We start from the raw sequence: 22,546 nt of genomic DNA, 5'->3' as shown, positions 1-22,546 counted from the left end.
TGATGAGATCATCAATGTTGAACTTATAAAGAACAGTTGATCAATTTAAATGAATGAGATAAATCAAAAATATGTCAATTAACATAATAAGATCGTTTCTGATGTGATATTCATCATTCACAGAAGCACAAGTAACGCACTCAACACAACACCATTTAAATATAACATTTGGGAATTAGTCACATTAGTAAAAGAGTCACATTTTATAATAGAAAAAATTGTAAAATTAATTAAAAAAATTAAAAGTATATTCTTATTTGTGAGTCATATTATAGATAACCTGTATTTTCCAATTGTAATAATTTCTTATATCAAAATACTAGAAATCAATAATTGATTTTAAATTATAAAATAATTTGGAAAGATTCTATTAATTCATTTTCTTTGCTTGATTTCCACTAATAAGTTATATATTGATGACATAATAATCAAAATCGTTGTGAATCTTAGTACAGAAATGGTTACTAATTTTTAAGAATATTTTTCACACAAAAATTACACAAATAGCAAAATAAATATAACTTCATTCAGGAAAAAATAATGAACAATAATTTATGTTTTGGACATAGGAAAGTATTGAACTTCTTTACTGACGGCTTACCAATTATTTTTAGGTCATTATTCATTCTTTCACAAATGGTCATTGGTTTCTTCCGTATAGCGTTTCATATAAATTGTCGTATCGTGAAGAAACAGTTTGCACAAAGTTTTTGACAGACTAACTTTCACTATAATATATAAATATAGATAGTTTTTCCGTCTCTATTCATCAAGAAATTATTTAGTTTTCTTCTATCAATGGACCAACAATCAATTGATCGTTATTTATTCCTTTGAAAGCTACCGCAAAAATGTCACGAGGAAGACTTGAGATTAATTGTGAACGCGGGAATAGGAAAAGAAATTACACAAGAAATCCATAAATAGATAGAATCATTTTTCAATTTCACCAAATCATAAAACAAATGAAAGGTTTCTTTTGTATCTTCGTATATTTCGAATATATATTTTTTAAACTTAATCAAAAGATGTCTCATAATACCAAATTTCAAAAGGTTTTTCTTTGCTTTTAACTAAATAGAATTGTTTCGTGTTTGTGAAGAGGAAATTTTTTACCAATCTTTCAATTCCGATGTATTGGATTTTTTTAAAAAGTTTTATACATGCGAGTTTTTAAAAACAATGTTTTAAGGTTTTTAGATTAATTATTAGTTATTTCACGAACATAATTGAATTTTATAGCATATAAATGGTATATTCTTTTATTATTTTCACTCCAAACTATTTCCATAATAAAAATATATTAATAGTTTTGAATCATAAATTAAAAAATAATTAAATCATAATTTAAATAAAAATATAAATTTAAAATTAATTAATTAATTAATAATAAATAAATAAATCGTAAATGTAAAAATAAATAATAAATAAACAAACAAATAAATCAATAATTTAAAAAAATAATAAACAACTAAATCATAAATTAAAAATATAATATGTATTTCAATAATAATTGAAAAAAATATTGATCCACAAATAAAAGAGTTCATCTCCTCTTTATGGAGATTATTTCTCACCAACGTTTAGTCTTATGTTAATAAAAATGCTTTTTTTTTAACTTTATCCAGGAATGAAGTACATTAATTTGAAATGAAATGCTCTTAAATAACAGAAAAACAATCTTGTATCATTTCCAACAAATCAAATAGTTTTTCATAAACTTGATAAGATGTTGCTTTTTTTTAATTCTGCTGAATTCTTTGTGTTATAGAAAGATTTCTCTGAAACCAACTTCGTTCTTACAATAGCACTAATCATTAAGTGTTTCTTTTTTTTTTCAGTGGGATTTGGTGTGTGACCGCAGCTGGCTACCAACATTCGCTTTCATGTTTTATGGAATAGGAGAGTTCTTGAGCTTGCCTTTATACTTTTACGTCAGTTACAGGTGAGTTCAACAAAAAAATCCTTTATTTTTCATTCCATGTGCCAGTACCAGCGTGATTTTGGAGTTAATATAAATGGCCGTCTCAGTTTTTACTCTTAAAAACATAGATAGTATGTTACAAAATAATAAAATGATTTAAAAAGTTCATAATTTTATTAATGTGATATGTTTTAAGAAATTTCCGAATAGACAGTTTCGAAATGAATGTTCAGTTTTCAATTTACATGATGGACATGCTATATATATGTAACATATTTAGGTTAAAGCAATGGAGAGACTTTGTAGTTTTAATTTCGTTTTATTCTCTCTCTAATATCCATCTTGGGAAAGCAATTTATTTACAAACAGACGCAGCGCGGCACAAAAGCAGAAGTAAGAAAGAAGCAAAAAGGGCCGAAAGAAATGATCACTAGTCTTATATAACATAGGATTTCCGGCGACGCGCCAATTCAATACACGTAGTGACCTTTGACACCTTTTCAAGGGCACCGAAGGGATCACTTTCATTTGATACGCAGTATTGATGGCGCATTATTTTTAAAATGGGATTAATTAAACCGAAAGTGGAATTAGATCACGAAATAAAAGAATATTTTAGAATGAAGTTAATGGGCTAAATTAAGATTTCGATTAAATTAAGAGTTTAAAATATCATTACATATATATATTATTTCTATAAAATATATATTATATTGGAGTGATAAAGAAAGGTATATATATGATAATTGATCCTTTAAAGTAAAATTTTGCAATTCATCTGAAATAAATATATATAATTGAATTTCATGTAATATAGGAATATCCATTATAATTATATAATTAATTTGAATAAAATTAATACAAAAAAATCATTTTTTTTTAAATTTTATTTTTAAAATTTACTGTATTTTGTTATTATGTAGATATAATTTTAGTTTATGTTTTTTCATTAAAACATTCAAATACGAATGTATAACAAATGAGCCGAATTCCTATTTCGTTTTGAAAGCCTTCTCTTCAAGTATAATCAATAATACAAAATAAATCTAAATTTGACGACATCAAAGAAATTATAAAAATTAGTAAATAGTAGATAATAAAAATTATTATTATAAAATAGTAGATAATAAATATAGTGTAATAAAAATTAAATATAAAAACATTCATTGCATTATTTAATATTTCTTAGTATTTTTTATCTTAGTGATCAATAATAGCATATTAAATGACATTTTAAATTTCATTATGATAGAGATTTTTTAATTTTTGCACACTGTTTGGCAGGTTTGTGTATCATATTGTACATGGAACTACACGTAGCTCAAATGTTTTTTTCCCAGCATGATCATTTGAGCCACACGTTAACTTTAATTACTTTGAAGGCCATAATGATAAATTATTTTCACTTTTGGACACCATAGGTTTTCTTTTTCTTTTTCTAGGCAGGGCCGTCGATTCAGCTTCTTCCTCTTCTTAGCTTGCGAGTGCCTTTTTGGGGCGATCACATCGCTGGCGCCCAACATTGGTTGCTTCATCATACTTCGTTTCTTACTCGGACTCACCGTGCCTGCGTCAGTGGCCACTCCAGCTGCATTAGGTAAGTATATATTTTTATCTATTAGACTAGAACACAAAAGTTATAATAAGTCTCAAAAATAAATTCCATGTTTTGAGGAATTTATAATGATACTTACCTGCGCAGTATGTCTCATAATAAAAAATATACCTTCCAGATATTTTTAATAGATACTGAATAGATATCAGATTAATGAATCCTGATCTTGGCGACAAACATGAAGAATATTTGATAAATTGGAGAAGAATTTGGTTCTTTTGGCACACCGATGGAAGCTTATAAATACAAGAATTCTGCAGATATCTCTATTAGAAATCAAGAATCGCAGATCCTTTTAGAAAATTTTATATCATGCCATCCTATATAAAACTTAAGGGAGCGAATTAAAAGAATTTTCTCAGCAATATTGATCGCAAAGCGAACTTTCTAGCTGAGATTATAATCGTTATTACTCTTTTCAGTTAGCTATTTGCTGTCTACTTGCTTTATGAGATTCTACAAGTGCTATTCTTTGAGTATGCCTTCATTCCGTTTTTATGATTTAAATTGAAATAAAGCGTCATCCTTATTCGAAATTGAATCACAGCACGCAATTTAAATATCTCGTAGAATAAAGCGTATTCTCCCATTCTCCAAATCATTGAATTACTTTCATCTTGCAGCAATTTTTTTGTTGATGTAAGGTGAAAGAAAACATATTTTGATCTAAATTACTAATTTTGGATTTACCTGAAAATCCCTTAATAATTATTAAAGCTGAAAATTATTTCAATTGTAGTTTCTTCTATTATAAAATATTCAACGAATATAAAAGAAATTTATTTTCTTAGAAGAAATATTCTCTTTACAATATAAATATTTCTTAAAATACAATTTTGAATTAACACAAATATTCTTTAACTTATTTTACAAGTATAAAATACAAATATTTATATTTAACAAATACAAATATTTATATTTAACATATAAATTATAATTAAATACAAATATTTATATTTAACATATAAATTATAATTAAATACAAATAGTTATATTTAACATATAAATTATAATTAAATACAAATATTTATATTTAACCAAACAAATACAAATATTTATATTATACAAGTATAAAATGCAAATATTTATATTTAACTTCCAAAACTTACGTGAATATATAATAAGAGTAAGATATACAATACTTGCAATATCCAACTGATAGTTTGAACAAGAAACTCAAACAATGATATTACTCTCATTCTTCAAATCAAAGCGTATCCTGATAGGATTTTCGCATCTCACCAGATGTACAATTCTGGCCTTTCAATACGATTTTGCATTTCATTACACAAGAAATGCGACTGTTTCCTGTAGATTTATGTGGCAAGTGAAAATTAATATGCCCCTTCCTTCGGATAATAGGAAACGCCGCTTTGTTATTCACTTCATATTCTCAACTGAAGCCTTCGTAGACGGATAAAGTTAATATATGAAGGATTTTACCATATTGCTGACAGAATATGCTTACAAAACATTGCACAGAATTATCTCAGGAATTTAGGATATTTTCTTAGTACAAAAGGATGGAAGAATATTTCTAATAAAATTTAATCTTATATTAGCTTTAAAGTTATTTGAATGTTTTCTGAAACTTGAGAAAGTAAAATACTTATGTAATTTGAAATAGAAGATTCTTGTTAATAAAGCTATGAGAGCTTTATCTTTATACACAGAATTAAGTGAAATGTTCCTGCAAAATTTCCCTGGCTAACAGCTTTTTTAAACATTTATTTTTTTTCTATCACTTAGAAAAAATTCATAATAATAAATATTTCTCAATGCTGTCAAGAGTCTGATAAACGATATAAAATATTCCAACGACAACCATTAGTATTTATGTTTTATTTCTGCACAAATTTTATAACTAGACTCACTGTAGAAATATTAGTTTAATCAAAAAATAATGATCATTATAAAATGTATTCTGCGAGAACGGACTGGTATCTTCTCGACAATATCTCGGATACGATTGGGACAGATTAAATAGTGAAAGCTGTATTGTAAACTCAAAAACATCTCTCTCATTGGATTACTAAAGAAAGTGAAAGAAAATTTATGGACATTGGCCAGATGTTTAATAAATAAAATAACATAGAGAGGATAACATAGATAGAGCATAACATAGAGAAGAAAGATCGATAGATCTTCTGTTATCGATAGATGTATTATAGAATATAAAAGAGTGGTGAAAGGAAACTATAAAAAAAAACTAATGAGAAGAATAAAAGAAAAGAATAAATAAAAGTACATTGAAAATGGAGCTGTCTCTGAGAAGTATCTGAAAGGATGCTTGTTCTATAAATCGCTTAGCATCTGGGAAAATTTTATGATTTATTTGAGCATGAAATTTAAATGTTTTACAATTAAATCTATACCAAAAGTTATAAAAATGATTATTATTTAATTAAAACAACTAATATTTTAATCGAAACAATTTAACTCTATTTATTAATTATTTCTTTATCTTGGTTACTACATACACGGCTAAAATATAGTGTATATAGTAACCAAAAATCTTAATTCCACATTTTATACTTAATCATATAAAAATGGTGTTCACTATAGACAGAGAAACTCGATTCAATAGGCTGAATTGACGATTTGAATTTAGTAATTTTTGAAAAGTGGTAATGAACTGCATTATATGTAAAAGAATATTTCAAAACTTTCATTTATAAATCAAATTAATATTTATTTTAATAATCCTTGCTTAAAAATTTACAGAAAGTTGGGAAATTTTATATGTTTATTTAAATCTTCTGAACGGTTTATTATTATCAGTGGATCAAAATACAGAATGTGATTAAAATTAATTGCAAGAAGAAAAATATATTATGGGAAGATTAGAGACTAATTTTATCTTGTGAATGATGTTATGCTTTTAAATTTCTAATTCCAAATCATCATATTTCTTCTATTTAGCATTGCTGCCCATATTCATATAAATAGTGTATGATAGTAAGTTATCTATCACATAAATAATCCTGATGAGACGAAATTATAATATGAATAATATAAGGAATAAAGCAGTGCTTTTTTCTAAAACGAGTGTAAATAATTAAGAAGAAATTTCAGCCTTATACCTTATATATATATATATATATATATATATATATATATATATATATATATATATATATATATATATATATATATATATATATATATATATATATATATATATATATAAGGCTGAAATTTCTTCTTAATTATTTACACTCGTTTTAGAGTGAAAATGAAAAGAAATGAATGATGATGCTTTTTTAAAATGAAAGATCTTTATTCTGTCTTTAGTAACATTGCTAAGATTATTATCTCTAGAAATATAGTAAAATATGCAATGAATATTAATGGATATGATATTTTTTTTTTCAAAAATATTCTTTTCTGTTATAAGACTATGCTTAAAAAATTTACTATTGTTGAGAATATTAATGTCGATAGCAATTTATAAGTATTTTCTAGAAGGGAGACTCTATGTGAAACTTTAATCTGAATGATATGGAAGGAGAGAAATAGTGCATACTAAACCTGATTTATCTAAAATGGCTTCATGCAGCGCGTTAACATATAGAATGCAATGTAACTTGTATATCGTCCTTGTCATGTGACAAATTTCTCCATTAAATGCTATTGCAATAGTTTCGGAACACGGTAGTAAACATTTACACTAGTTTTACGCATCACTGTCTTATTCCTTGAAATAAAAGAAGCTTATCGTACATTTAGAAGCATAATTCTGATTAGTATATCTAGAAATATAGTAAAATATGCAATGGATATTATTGAAAATGTCATATTTTTTTCAAAATATACATTTCTGTTGCGTTTCGGCATTTGAAAATTCGCTAGAGTTTAAAATATTAATGTCCATAGCGACTTAGAAACATTTTCTGGAAAGGAGATACATTATGACCCAGTAAAATTAATGGTATAATAAGAGAGAAATAATGCATACTAAACCTGATTTATCTGAAATGGTTTCATGCAGACACAAGAATATATAGTATGCAATGTAGTGGCTATATTGTCCTCGTCATATGACTCAATTCTCCATCAAATGTTACTGCAATAGTTTCGCATTACAGCATTAGTCTATGTCTTATTTATTAAAATGAAATATGTTTATCATTATACTTTTAATAACACAGTCATAACATATTACCTTTTAAAATACAATAAATATAAAGTGAACTTTAATGAAAACAATCTTCTTGTTTGACAGAGCTGCCGTAATATATATATATATATATATATATATATATATATATATATATATATATATATATATATATATATAACAAACTTCTTATTTGACAGAGCGGCCGTAATATATATATATATATATATACACACACACAATAGGATGAATTTTACAAAAAATAATAATAATAAAAGAATAAAATAAAAGTAATACCAGGAAGAACAAAATGTTTAAACTTTCACGCATGATCCATTAATGTTTAATAAATAATAATATTTTTTCCGAGTTTCATATTACATGCCATTCATTTCTTCTTCTCAATAATTTTTGTATAATCCCTTTTCCGCCTGGCTATTGTAATTATCGATTTTTTTTGCTTCGGATAATTCTATAGTCTTTTTATTTATTTATTACTAAAGTATTATTCTCGTTTTTTCCATAATATGAAGCCATCGAATCAGAATATTTATTCATGAAATTTGGTATCATTTCGTTTCCAAATTTTAATTAGTGACTTCCAAATTATGAATATAGTCTTATGGTCACTTTGTATATTTCTATAAAGTACTCTTATGACTTGATCTGGGAATAATATTAAATATTTCTCTCAGTAGGCATGATGAAATCTTGAATATTTTACTTCTGATTGAACCACTGATATATCAGAAATTGTCGATGATATAATAGAGTTTCTAACTGAAAGAACAGATTGTAGTGATTCTACTTTACAAGTACTTCAAAGTATTTTTTATATTTCAGAAATTAGAGAATATAAAAAAGGAATCAGACTTTTTAACTCACTAAGAATATGCTCTTTTAAACGTAATAATATTTTTTTTTTAATTTCATATGATTGATCAGATTTATACTTTGCAAAATGAGTGGAATGACAACATGAAGCTAATTTTATAAAAATTCTATTTCAACTTTCTGGATGCTTTTCGTACATTCAACTCAAGTAAGCAACACAAAATATTTATTTTCTAAAATGCCAATAGTCAACATCAGATTTGAACTTGTTTAACCATCTTAATATAACATAGCATTAATTAATAATCTTTAAAACTCCTGTTTTATATTACTGGTAACACGTTGCATCCTCTTACTCATGAAATAGCGCATTAAAATTCCAATAAATGTTCCAAATAGGAATTTCTTACTTTATTAACAAAATATATCATTTTTCTGGACATTAAATTATTTCTAATATCACAAAGCAATTTTATATAACTCCTTAATTCAGCTGTCATTTCCATATAGTTGTAAAATATCATAAAAGTAATCAATTTTCATTTCGTTCTTTATTTAAAGTACACTGCTATAAGAGTTTTTTTTAAAGTGAAATTTGCAACCGTACCTTTGAAGTGTCTCTTAATTCGATAAACATCTGATACTTTTTTAATACTTTTTATAGAAACAGAAAATTGATTCACGGCCGTTCCAAAAGATATTCCATTAAAAGCATTTCCATTTTGTTCTCAGTTGTACGCTCAAGCATAATAATTAATACTCCCTGCACAGAAATGAATAATTTAGAAGTGAAACATTCAATCTCTTTAATGTCATCTCTCCACTTCCATTCGACAATGATTTCATTTGATTTTGATGATTCCCTGTTCCGTATTGCCAGGTGATATTACCCGTCTGGCTATTTTCCAATTACGACAAATTCTTTGCCAGTTCCAAATCGGTTCGTTTTCAATTTCAGTGGCAATTACGTTCCAATTTAGCCCCAGATAACAAGTGAATTACTACTCTAGTTCGGCAGCTGAATCTGCAGTCGCATTAATATTGATTTTTTTTTCCTTTTAGCTTCATTTTCTGTTAGGAAAAAATTAATGAGGCTATTATACTTGGACTTACCTTTAGATACGTGGCAATATATAAATGGATTAGAAGCAGAAGAAAGAGGCAATTCATTTAAAAAATACTCATCTTTTAAAATAAGACATTTTTGAATAGGAATAAAGAATTATTCTCAAATTCCTTCTAGCTTTCTCAATGAAAATCGCCGAAGTTACTTGTTCATTGATATTACATGACAAAGATACAATTGATAATCAAAAAATGTATATATATATATATATATATTTTAATGCAAGTAGTGATTTTTTTTGTAGCTTTTACCCTATTTTGAATAAACCTTTGATACCATATCAATTTCAGTTATAAATATACATATTGTTTGTTTCCTCTAATAGTTAGTTTTGAATTGGAATGTTTCTTCAGTTTTATATCAAATAAAAATGAACTACTTCTTCAGAAACTTCTATGTGGAAATGATAAGTTTATTTTATTCTAGAAATAAAATGAAGCATTAGCAATATATAATGATATTGATATTCAAAAAATTATTTATCTCTGTAAAGAATCCTTCTGAAATCATCTTTATAAGAACTTTTTTCTCAGCTTTTTGAGGCCTTCCGACTACCTATTTATAAAAATACATTTTATAAATTTTATAACATCTGAATTAATCAAAGGATGTAAGTACGAATCTTAATGTTTGGTTTATTTTCTAGCGTATACTCATAGATATTTTTATAAAGAAAACGAAATCACTGTTAAGTCGGAAAATACTTTCAAACAAAGAAAGTATATTTTATGCTCATTTTCTGTATATGAGAGTTTGAACTCAAAGATTAAATATTACCTGCCAAAGAACTATTGGAATTTGGTTTGATTATAACTAATATCAACACTTTTGAATTTCGAAAGTGTTTGCTTCTTTAAGAGCGTTTCTGCAGCGCATCTTTTAATAAGTATACTGATCTTTTCTCCTACATAAGCCCTAGTAATGGAGATTAATCAATTTAAGAATAGAAAAAACTAAATTTATGATATTACTTTATAGTTTCTAAATATTCATAAGAGGTTAGAAAGAGAGATTTTGTAATATATATATCTAATATATAAAAATCTCATGCCATGGTGTTTGTGTTCGGACTTCTCCGAAACGGCTCGACCGATTTTCATGAAATTTTTTATGTGTATTTGGTAGGTATGAGAATAGATCGTAAAGTATATTTCACAACACTAGGTAATTAGGGTGTTCGTATCCATGTTCACCGTACGATGAGGAGATCAACGCTTGCTTGAAATCATCGCCACTGTGACGTAATGTTGAAACAGTCCAGCTAAAAATAAACACGCGCGTCCAAATGCTACAAGATCCATCTGCTGACACATTTTCGGACAAATTGTTAGATATCGGCGATGGAAAAGCTGCTGTCTAATAAAATACTTGATGCATAAAATTACCCACTAATTTCTGCACTATCGTTGATTCACAAAATGCTCTCGTTGACAGCATATTTCCCGATGTACGCACATAATACATAAATCATGCGTGGCTGGCAGAAAGAGCCATTTTGGAAGCAAAAAATGTGGACGTCGACGATTTAAACTTCAAGATACAGCAGTCGTTGCCAGGCAGCTTGGTATCATACAAATTGATCGATACAGTTTGCGATGCTAACGAAGCTGAAAATTATCCAACGTTATCCAGAGTTTTTGAACTCACTGGATTTGCCAGGCATGCCACCACACCTTCTACGACTGAAAGTTGGATCTCTGGTTATTTTACTCCCACCATGGCTGTGCAATGACACACGATTGGTCATCAAAAAATTGATCAAAAACGTTATCGAAGCCACCATTTTGAATGGTAAATTCCGAGCCTAAAATGTTTTGCTGTCACGAATTCCAATGATTCTCATAGACGTGGCAATCGAATTCAAACGCGTTCAATTTCCTATTAGATTCGCATTCGCAGTGACAATCAATAAGTCGAAAGACCAAGCGATGCCTGTTTGCTGCTTAGATTTGGGCACACCATGTTTTTTACGCGTGGCATATTTTCGCGTGGGCAAACTATCGAGCTTATTTGTGTTGGCTAAAGACGGACTGAGAAAACATATCGTACACTCAATTGCTCTTCGAAATGAATATTGATTTTCTTTATTTCATTTTTATACTTTAGGACAAAAAATATATTACTTTTTTCACTTTACGTTTAACTTTTAAGAGATCAAACAATGTATATTTTCGTTATGTTAATGAAATACATTGTATTGAGAAAATGAATGGTTGATGTTTTTTTGTTTTTATCGGCGATCATCATCTACAGCGCTCCATTCCTTTTTCTGTCATATATCCCAACCCCACACACTTACAATGCATTCGTTAACAACCAAAATATTCAATAGAAATAGTTTATAAGGCAGAACAACGTTTGCCGGGTCATCTAGTATATATATAATATTGATTATAGAATAGCCGTTTCCAAATAACAAGATTATATATAGCCATTTCCAAGAAATTACATGTTTCGTATGATAATCTTGGGATGAAAAATAAAATGATAAGCAGACCAAAGTCTCAAAGTAGAAATAATTCTGTACCCAAACGTGATTTCTTATTATGTCTTAGCCTGCATAAATAAAGAGCTAACAAAGAGCATTTCATTAACAATAAAAGGGATTTTTTTCTCATGGCATGCGTTGTCCCATTCATTAAAATAGCTCTAATTCAGGATTTTTCTTCATATACTCAAAGGAGTTTTCTTATTGCTACCAAATCTAACAGAATTACTAAAATATGATCATTAAAGGAAATATAATTTATATTCGATTTTGGGGGTTTGATTCATTTTTACAGCTTTTCTTTATACAAAATGCTGAAAAAATAGTTTAAGATATTTTTAATGCTTTACCTAATAATAAGTAGGAAATGAATATTAAAAGAATAATTCTCTGACTAGTTTTGAAAATTGAGCTTAACTGATTTTTTTAAATGAAGAAAATTTTACATAATTTAATATATCTTTTTAAAAATTAGTGCTTGGAATCTGATTTATTATTTTTAATGGTAACATTTTAAACGAAATTACTAAAGTACATCAACAAATGCATATTATATACATGTATCATTTTGAGTTATTAACCTTTCGGTTAAATATTTAAATTCTTGTTCTTATATTTAACCAAGAATTAGATATATTAGAATTACAAGAACCCACAAATTAGAATTTACAAGATAATCCATGCCTGTGCTGCACTATATAATGTAAAATATCTTAAATTATATATAATATCCTTATATAAAATATCTTACAAAAATTTTAAAATTCCGTTGCACTAAACTAAAAATCCCATTCATTTATATTAAATAAAGAATTGTGTTTCTTTATATAAAAATCCCACCAATATACAGCCAATTAAAAGCGAATCACTTTTAATAAAGCATCGCTTCTACTGTGGCAAATAATATTCCTCTTCTACAAATCTGTAGCTGTACATCAACTGACAGCCGCCCATCTTGTCTGTGCAAACATGTGCCGTTAACTATCGGAGTCTAGCATATTTCCCAAAGGTGAAACCCAATAGTTGCATGTGCGAAAGAGGATAATGAGTACGTAACCCACAGAAGCGCCGATCTTGGAATCAATGCATATCACACCCAACTGGCTTACCTACTAATCCCGGTATTTGCATCGCAGACTTGAGGTAGCATTTCAAATGCAGCATACTAAGGCTTTGAATTTGATGTGTGTAGCCCAAGTTCAACTGCCCTTACTGCAATGAATGAATCCTGTTTCAGTTGTTAAAATCATTTGATATTGGCATTCCTCTTATATCGAGAAGTGAGAATTTAATTCATAAATTTTGAAAACTACCTTGGAATGAAAGAAATATACAGTATTAAATAAACAGAATCTTACTTATTTATACCTATATATTAAAAAACTTTAATCAATAATAATACAAACGAAATAATTTTAATTTAATAAAAATCAATTCGAAAATCACTTTTACATTGTACTGATTTATATATATATATATTTGAATATGCTCAATTTTATAAATATAATCCCTAAGTTTTATCTAAGTTTTGTATTATTTCGTTGGGGAATGAAAATTTGGAATTCTCAGAATTCAAGGTCGTTTATAACTCGCCTGTCAGTCCAAAACATGCATACCACTTTTTATTGAAATATTTAATGCAAATTTGAAATATGCACTATAAATATTAAGTAAAAATATATGAGTTAGTTTGCATGCATGTTCTCTTCAAATAGTTAGTTTGAAGAGAACATGCATGATTGCGCAAATTGTAAGCATAATTATTTTAAACAAATTACACTTAAAATTTAAACAGTGATTAAAGTTATGAAATATATATTTTCTAGAAATGTAAATTCATAAATACACAAAATGTAGTTCATTATCATCCAAAATCTGATATGTTAAATATCAGAGTTACTGTAAATTCTGTTATGATATCAGATGTTCTCTTTATGTGATCTTCAGATATTATAATTTTATAAAACTAAATTTAAAAGGATGAATTTGAGAGGAAGAGGATGAATATTGCGTGTGCTAACTGAGAAAATTCAGAATAATATAAAGACTTATAAATTATCTCACAATTCATAGAACCCTTTCTCTCTTATAAAAATGAAATTCTTTTTCTAAAATTAACACATTCTTCTTTTTTAGCATATGCAACATAAATCTAGTAATTTAAAACACACACACATACTGAAATGAATTCATTTTCGACCGGATAAAATTTTCATGACGAATACACCATAGTAAGTGAAGACTAATGCAATATGTTTTCTCTTTGCTCAACGCTCACTGCTTTATTAAACACTCTATCTCCCGCTAGTTACAAAAACTCACAAGATGGCGTTGGCGTCTGAACACAATACATAACGACCGACCTAAAATTGATTGAACAAACAATAATGTATAGCAATTTTCAACTGATTACAACCAAATCAAGAGTTATACAAATCAATTTACCAAAATTGAATCATTATTAACAATATTAAAGAAATACAAAAAAATGTGTATGTGACTCTATACGACCTTTTCTTTTGTACGTTCCTTAATTTTGAGAGAGAATAAATAAGATATGTTTGTAAAGATTTATTTTTACAACCTCCAAATAATCTACCTCTCATAATTTCTACCTAATCTTTCACTCATAAATTTCTACCTAAGCGGTTTTTGTAGCTACCTCAAAATCTTTACCTAAAAGGATTTTGTAATTCAACAGGTTTTATAAGATTACTTTTAGCATGTTTCCAATAGCTCACATATATTGTACAATTATGTATGATATTATTGCAATATTCGCAATATTATATAATACGGTATTGTACTATATATATTATAATGTAATTTAATTCCGTATATATATTATAATTTAATTTAATTGCACAGCATTTTGCGACAGTATGTGCTTAAGATCAGATGTATTAATAAGTGTTTAAGCACTGACACATAGTTTAATATCTAAGCCATGTAAAAGTATTTGCAACAATAAAGACCAGACATAGGCTTGCTTAAATATTCCCTCTCAAAAGTTATAGAATTTATAAAATCCTTCAGTTTATGAAATCCATGAAGTACCATCATTTTCTTTTTAGGTATACATTTTCTCCTTCCATTATCTATCGTTTCAAAATAATTTGAACAATGAGCTAATAAATATCTTAATTTTATTTTTCATTGTCTTTTTTAAAATATTTATATATATATTTTTTTTTTTTCAGCTCAAGAATTAGTTGGCACGAAGTGGCGAGGACGAAATTTGCACTTGATTTATTTATACCGCAGCCTTGGTGGAGTTTTGCTTGCCGGGTCCGTATTTGTAATCAGAGACTGGCCACAGATCGCTTTGGCCTCCACTGTACCTTTTGTTGCCTTCTTCTTGTACTGGTGGTAAGTTGAAGTGTCTATAGCTTTCGCCATTTCTTGTTATCTGTTTTAAATTTTCATAATGAAAATATATTATAAGTGTGAATATATGTACCATAATTTGTTTATTGGTTCTTGTAGAAAGACTTTCAAATATAAATTTTGTTAGAGAATGCTAATCGGACTTGGCCGATATAATATTATTCAGAAACTTTTAAATATCTAGCGTGTATTTTGAATTTATTACCATTATCAGTAGACAGATATGAACATTTGCAAGAAAATTAGCATGGTTTAATCTCTGCAATGCTTTGAGTCCTTAATATAATGAAATTTTTCAGTCTAGAGAAATTTTATTTCTCTCAGCTATTTTCCATAACAATCTACGTTATTGCTATGCTATTAATTAAAAAAATTGAAGATGTTTTCTGTTTTTGCTTTCATATCATACGGATCACCATTTCTATTTTATTTGTATTTAAAAGTACCGTTCTAAAGTAGAGATTGTTTATTTTTACTAATGATTAAGAAATATTTTGAGAATTTATTGAATGATACTATAATGAGAAAAGGAATGGCTTGATTATAAATGTAGAGTGATTGAAATTTATTATATTCTCTTATATAGTGTGTTTCTAAATTGATTGAAATATTTTTAATTGCAATATATTTTTTATCGTTTTAAGAGATTGGTAAGCTATAATGATAACGATTTAACAATTTAAAGGGCCCTTTTAACCCTTGAAATTAGAATAAGAAAAGGGATTCATTTAGCTTATTAGATAAATTTAATTTGATTAATTAATTAATTCGGTTAATTAATAATTAAATAACAAATCAAGACACATCATTTTGTCTGAGATAAAGAACTGAAGCATATAAGTTTCTGACTTACTAAAAAAATTTGTCAGAACTTATGCCAACCTACATAATTTCATACAAAGATTGTTAAATTTGGTGGGAAGCATACTTCCCATGGCCCTAGAAAGGGTTAAAAAATAGAAATAAATATGAATGAAGAATGCAAAAGAACCCAGATCAAATATACTAATCCACTATACATAAACATTGTTTCAAATGATACTGGCTATAAGTAAATATTGACATCTTTTAAGTAATTATAAAAAGTAAATAATGACGTAGATAAATTTTCACTAATATCTCAAAAATATCATTTTAATATTAGATTAAATATGCACAGTTATTCTAAAATTTAAAAATTATTACATCAAATTTACAAATAATTTATTACATTAAATTATTACATCAAAGAGGCTATAAATATTTTTTTCCAAAATGAATTTTGGAAATAGCTAATAAATAGCTAGAATAGCTAGAAATAGCAAGAGAATAGCTAATAAACTCTAATGATATGAACTATAAGTAAATATTTAAAGCTGTAAGAGATTTTCACTATTCCTTATAATATCTGAAAGAGACTTTCCTTACCATGGATTGAAAACGAACACTGATATACATATTTCTTCAAAATTAATGCATGTAATATCTGAAAAATTCTTCTTTCGTTTTTTAAAAATATAATGGATATTATTAAAATATATTAAATATTATATTTATATATATATATATATATATATATATGTAAATATATATATATATATATATATATATATATATATATATGTAAATATATATATATATATATATATATATATATATATATATATATATATATATATATATATATATATATATATATATATATATATATATATATATATAAATATATATATATATATATATAAATATATATAAAATATATATAAATATTATAAAAATATATTAAAAATATATAGGAATGTGCTAATATCCTCTAATTGGTAACTATTTGAAAGCCCATGCAATGCAAAAGGGTGAATATTATAATATTTTCCGATATCATTTTCTCATGTGGAAGGTAAATATATTAACTGCCCTGGCAAATAATCTTGGGATTTGGAACTTATGTACCTAAACATGCGCAAAACCATTCCGTGATTTAAGTTTCATTTGGCCCATAAAATGCATAGCGAAAGTATACCAAATCCAATCTTGAGTAATGACCAGAACACGTCTGGTACAAAAGTTTTATTTCTTGTGCCTGATTCGGGGAAATGAGTCTTTCTTCCGATTGATTTTTGCCGTTCGCTCTCACGTTTGCTTACATCTCCGATGTCTGTACTTTTTTTTGCACCGCCCTCTTCAGCATTTCTTTTTTTAGGCAGCATATAAGATCGTAAGGATCATCAGTGTTAAGGTAACTATATATCCTTTCAACCTTTGATGGAAATCTGGAACTTATTCGAGTTGTTTGCTTTTCTGGCGAGTTATTGTTGGACCTCGTTAAGCGTCTCTGCAATATGGATTGTTGTCGAGAGTTTGCTGCAACTCTGCCGGAGGTATTAGAGAATGAATATTTGGTCTTATTGTCAGCTATTTTGTATAAGAAAATAATATTTTTTAAAAGAGGCTTTAACATAAGGAATTGATTCATTTTTTTTTCATTTCAATTTACTTGGGATTTTTCTTTTTTACCTATTAAGAAATTTTTTAACCTATAAATTAATGTTAAGCATAAAGGAAAATTTAATTTTTTTTTCCTTTTAACATTTGAATATAAATATAGATAAGAACATCAATTTGATTTGACATATGGTGAATAATAATTTTATATTTAATTTCCTTTTACCATATATTAAGCAATGCTTCGTAATACTACATATTTTCTAACTTTACAATAGAAAAAAGAAAACAATTTAATTTTTTGAATATTGATCATGAAATAAATAGTTACAGGTAAAAAATAATTTGTGCCGTTATTTCTAATTCGTAATGAGTTGGTAATTGACTTTTAATCTTTAACAGAAAATGCATTTGCTGAAAAGGGTGGGGTGTATATTCATATTCAAAAATATATCTTTAAAAGAATTTCTTTATCTAATTCATATCCTAAAACAGTACTTATTTATTTATTTATTTTTTTCATTTCCAAAAATAATTTCCCACATTTTACTACTACATGAAAAATAGGCCGTGCTTGTAATTTTATTTCACAATGTTATATCGAGGCAACTCGTCTTTCTTTCATCCTTTACTTAAAGCATGAAAATGTAATTAAAATTATTTTGAAATATTACCTTTCAAATAGTTTTCACGTTATTTTATTTAGAATGGCAATAGTAATATTACAAAATAAAGACTATTCGGATTTCTGGTAGAAATAATTTATATACATTCCATTTCCTTAACGTAATATGTATATATACATATTACCTGGGAAGAATTATTTTCAAGTCTTCAAATATATATATATATATATATATATATAATCAAAAATATATATAATCGGAACTAAAAATTAAAAATTAAATAATGTAAAAGATCAATTACCTTTCAATGCATTAATAAAAGCTGGCTTTCAAAAGCTGTTTGAGCTGAATTCATAACTTTCAGAAGTAATGAAAAATTCTGAACTTCTAAGGAATAAACGTTTAACTAATTTAAAAATAAATGATAATTATTTTATGAAAATTTTAAAATAATGCCCTTTAAAACAAACACATATTAAAAAAATTATACTTTTGCATGTAAGGAAGTGTATGAATTGATTATAATATTCCATTTTTATAATTATGAAATAAACCATGTTGTATAACAGTGAAAAATTAGAAATGACACTAAGGATTATTAGAAGAGGACTCGGTCTTTATATGAATATTTTTTTAAATTTGCAATAACTCTATTATGTCCCTTAATATCATATATATTTTTTTTAATTTTTAGAGTCCTAAAATCTAAAACTAAGAAAAAATAATTCAATCACCTCTGCAGTTATTATATTTAGTTTTATGTTCAATTTCCTACTAGTATAAAATATGCTATATTGTTATGATAATTTTAATATGTTGTCCAGTCTTCAGAGCACTTAACAATATCGTGAATATATTGTACAGTATCTCGTTCTAAAAGGATTAGTTATTATAAATATGCAACAAAATCTACTATAAATAGTTAAAAGAAATTAATATATATCAAATTAAAATAACCGATTATCTATATTTCATTTGTGCTTGTGTGCAAAATTTAACAAACTTTATTTTTAATCCAATGATGAATTTTTAGTGTAAATAACTATTGAGTTTTTTTGTATTTTAATTGACGCTTATCGCCAGATTCAAGCTTTGGAAGTTTAACGATTTAAATATTGTTATTCGTCCTTCAAATTACACAAAACTACTCAACTTTACATTCTAAATCCTCTCAAACTAGTCAACAAATCCAATTCTTTAAAAGTCAACCAAAAGAGAAGACATTTCTGCTTATTCTATCCAAACTGTCATCTATAAAACTTTGCGGAATCGCAACACAAATCGGAGTGACTCGGTAATTCCAAAACTTATGTCCTCGATATCCTGCGAAAACTTGCATATGCAAAGTCGATTCGACTTATGCTGATGGGGGACCGATCCTCAGCGTTATCTACTTCCAGGAATTACACTCATCTAAAATCCATCAGACAAATGCGTCTGACATCGGTCGCCGTACAAATCATTTCATGCAAACAAGAAACCAAGAATAAAAACGAGGAGATACAACGTCTTAATGACGAAAGCTCATTGATTCTGCCCGGAGTCAATCAATAAGGTCTTGACAACCGACAGTTAGACGCCATCATGAGGAAAAATGCTATCTTCCCCCTCAGGCCGTGCGACTTTCGGCGTATAAAAGATGACTTTCTTCCCTGGCTATTGTTCTAGGTACTTTTTCATGTCATAGAAAGGCAAGGTTCTTTAGGAGGATATTGCATTACAAGAAAATCTTGTTAGTGTTCCAATCATCGTATTATAGCTTAATGGAGGGAATGCTGGTTCGAATTAGCTAGATAATGAAATAGGATGAGATTGCAAGGAGAACGTGACTTTAACTTAGCCATCGAACAAAAAAACAACAGAATAAATCAGTTAACTCAATTCATTTTAAATTTCATGTTTGTAGATAATTTGATTCTGAGAAATGGAAGTTTTCATTCCTTTTATATTATTAGTTGAAAATAGTTTATTATTTTATTTTCTATAATTTTTGTGGGTTTCAAGACAGTTGAAGACTTAAGCTTAATAGCATTATTTTACATGCGGAATATTTTCCAGATAAAAGATTTATTTGCAATTCATATTAATTTTTCTATTTTCTATTTATTTGTGAATATGTATTAATGCTCTTTCAAATTGCTATATAAGTAATAGCACATATTAATTCACATATTGATCCAAATAATCAGATTTTCTATGTTTTCATCAGTAACAGTTCGCCTAACGCAATCATGAGGATAAATTGTAATGTTTAGTTTTTCATAACACCCTAATGCATACTAACACCATTTACATTGTTTCTTTTTCTCATCAGTTTTGAGAACTTTATACATCAGATTATAGTATTTGCCTATTTGAATATATATTAATTATTACTAATTAAGGCAATATAGTACCCCAAAATATCATTAAAAAACGAATTGTTTTATTGGTTTGTACGATAAACTGATTCTGTCTAAATTTGATTTAAAATTTTACAGCTGTTTCTATACTTTTTAAGTTATTGAAGAACTTTTGATGTACAGCAGAAGTATAAACAATGTTATCGGACTTTCATTCCTCAATAAGAACATATACTGATGTAAAAAGGAATTATTATTTTTTCTACCACTGACAAATGTATAATTAAGCTGAAATGAAATCAGATGCAAGTTTTTTAGTTTATCTAAATTCGAATTTCCTTACAAGAAAAAAAGTTTTAAATTATACCTTTTTTTTTTTTTTTTTTTTTTTTTTTTTAGTTTTGTTTTTTATAATTTACAATTTTCAACACACTATGGTTTTTAAAATAATGAAAATGCAGGTGTTTATATTTTTATATACTTTATTAACTTATGTTTGCATCAGAAATATGCATTTAATCAATTAGAGATAGGTATTTTTTTGAAATTATTATGATTAAAATTTGTGAAATATTGATTATTCGTACATTTTTTATATATTCATTATAGAGGGTATAATATTTTGTTCCATTAAATATTTGCAATTTTTTATTTTAAATCATTTAGAATAAGGTAATTAACTTTCCTTAAAAGTTACAGGTAAATTATATGAATTTTATACCATGGTATTGATGAAGGGAAACTTTAAATTCATTTTCTTTTTCAATTTTGTGTTTTCGCTTATATACTACTTTTCGAAAGCCTATGACTTTTTTAAAAAAATGAAGTAAGGGTATGAAATTTTTTGTGAATGTTGACAAGGAAAGAATAATTGCCAAGGTAGAAAAGAAAACATTCTGTTAAATTTATCTAAAGTGACATTCTAATATATCCATACGTTTATAGACATTTCTTAAAAATTATGTTTTTTTTTTTTTTTTTTGGATCTAACCATATTTTACTTGACGTTCCGATTTCTTAAATTTCTAATCACAATTCCAAATAAAATAATAAAGATTATATTGCAGATATTTGAAAAATACTTTTTTAGGAAGATGAAATTTGAAAAAAAAAATAATAATACTTTCTTTCAGATACATTAGCATTTGTAATTAAAAATTATAAAGAAACATTTCAATTACAAATTTTTTCATTCACATTCAATTTTTATAAAACTGATTTCATATCATATTTTATTTATTTCCATATTTATTCCTACTTTTTTCTAATTTATTTTCTAATTTTTGGGTAGCAAACAAGTTCTCCAGGGAATTATTTTTTTAGGAATCCGTTTTTATTGCATTGTATTATTAATATTGGTGGCCTTCTCAATACTTTATCCCATATATTGCATATGAAAATGCCCAATATTACTGTTTCAATTTCTTCATGATACTATACAACATTCGGAATATCGAAAAAAAGGCTCAAATATCGTACAATATCTTGTGGTAATATGATAAACTTAAAAACAAGCTATAATTAAAATATTTCTATTTTCACTTTATGCTTTTACGTTTATTAATATGTCTTAAAAAATTTTTGATAAAAAAATTCTTTTTTAATTTTTAAAATTTTTTTAAGTATTTTTATATTTATCATTAAAATCCTTAAAGGAAATTTA

General features: G+C 26.6%; 1 protein-coding gene and 1 long non-coding RNA gene across 2 annotated transcripts in view; both read left to right on the top strand.

Moving 5' to 3' along the window:
• The window catches only part of LOC129962912 (beta-alanine transporter-like), a 291,453-nt gene extending 288,184 nt beyond the window's left edge, over window positions 1-3,269 (top strand). Inside the window, exons 2-3 of the mRNA XM_056076915.1 lie at window positions 1,842-1,945; window positions 3,209-3,269. Of these exons, the coding sequence (XP_055932890.1) occupies window positions 1,842-1,945; window positions 3,209-3,269 (165 nt within the window). The remainder of the gene's footprint in view (window positions 1-1,841; window positions 1,946-3,208) is intronic.
• Window positions 3,270-3,438: 169 nt separating this feature from the next.
• Window positions 3,439-22,546, top strand: part of LOC129963860 (uncharacterized) — a 67,418-nt gene continuing 48,310 nt past the window's right edge. The window contains exons 1-2 of the long non-coding RNA XR_008784036.1: window positions 3,439-3,521; window positions 15,308-15,476. This is a non-coding gene — a long non-coding RNA (uncharacterized LOC129963860). The remainder of the gene's footprint in view (window positions 3,522-15,307; window positions 15,477-22,546) is intronic.

Source organism: Argiope bruennichi, chromosome 3, assembly GCF_947563725.1.
Source record: "Argiope bruennichi chromosome 3, qqArgBrue1.1, whole genome shotgun sequence".
NCBI lineage: Eukaryota > Metazoa > Arthropoda > Arachnida > Araneae > Araneidae > Argiope > Argiope bruennichi.
The sequence above is the reverse complement of the archived record's forward strand: the minus strand, read 5'-3'. Positions and strand labels throughout refer to the sequence as shown.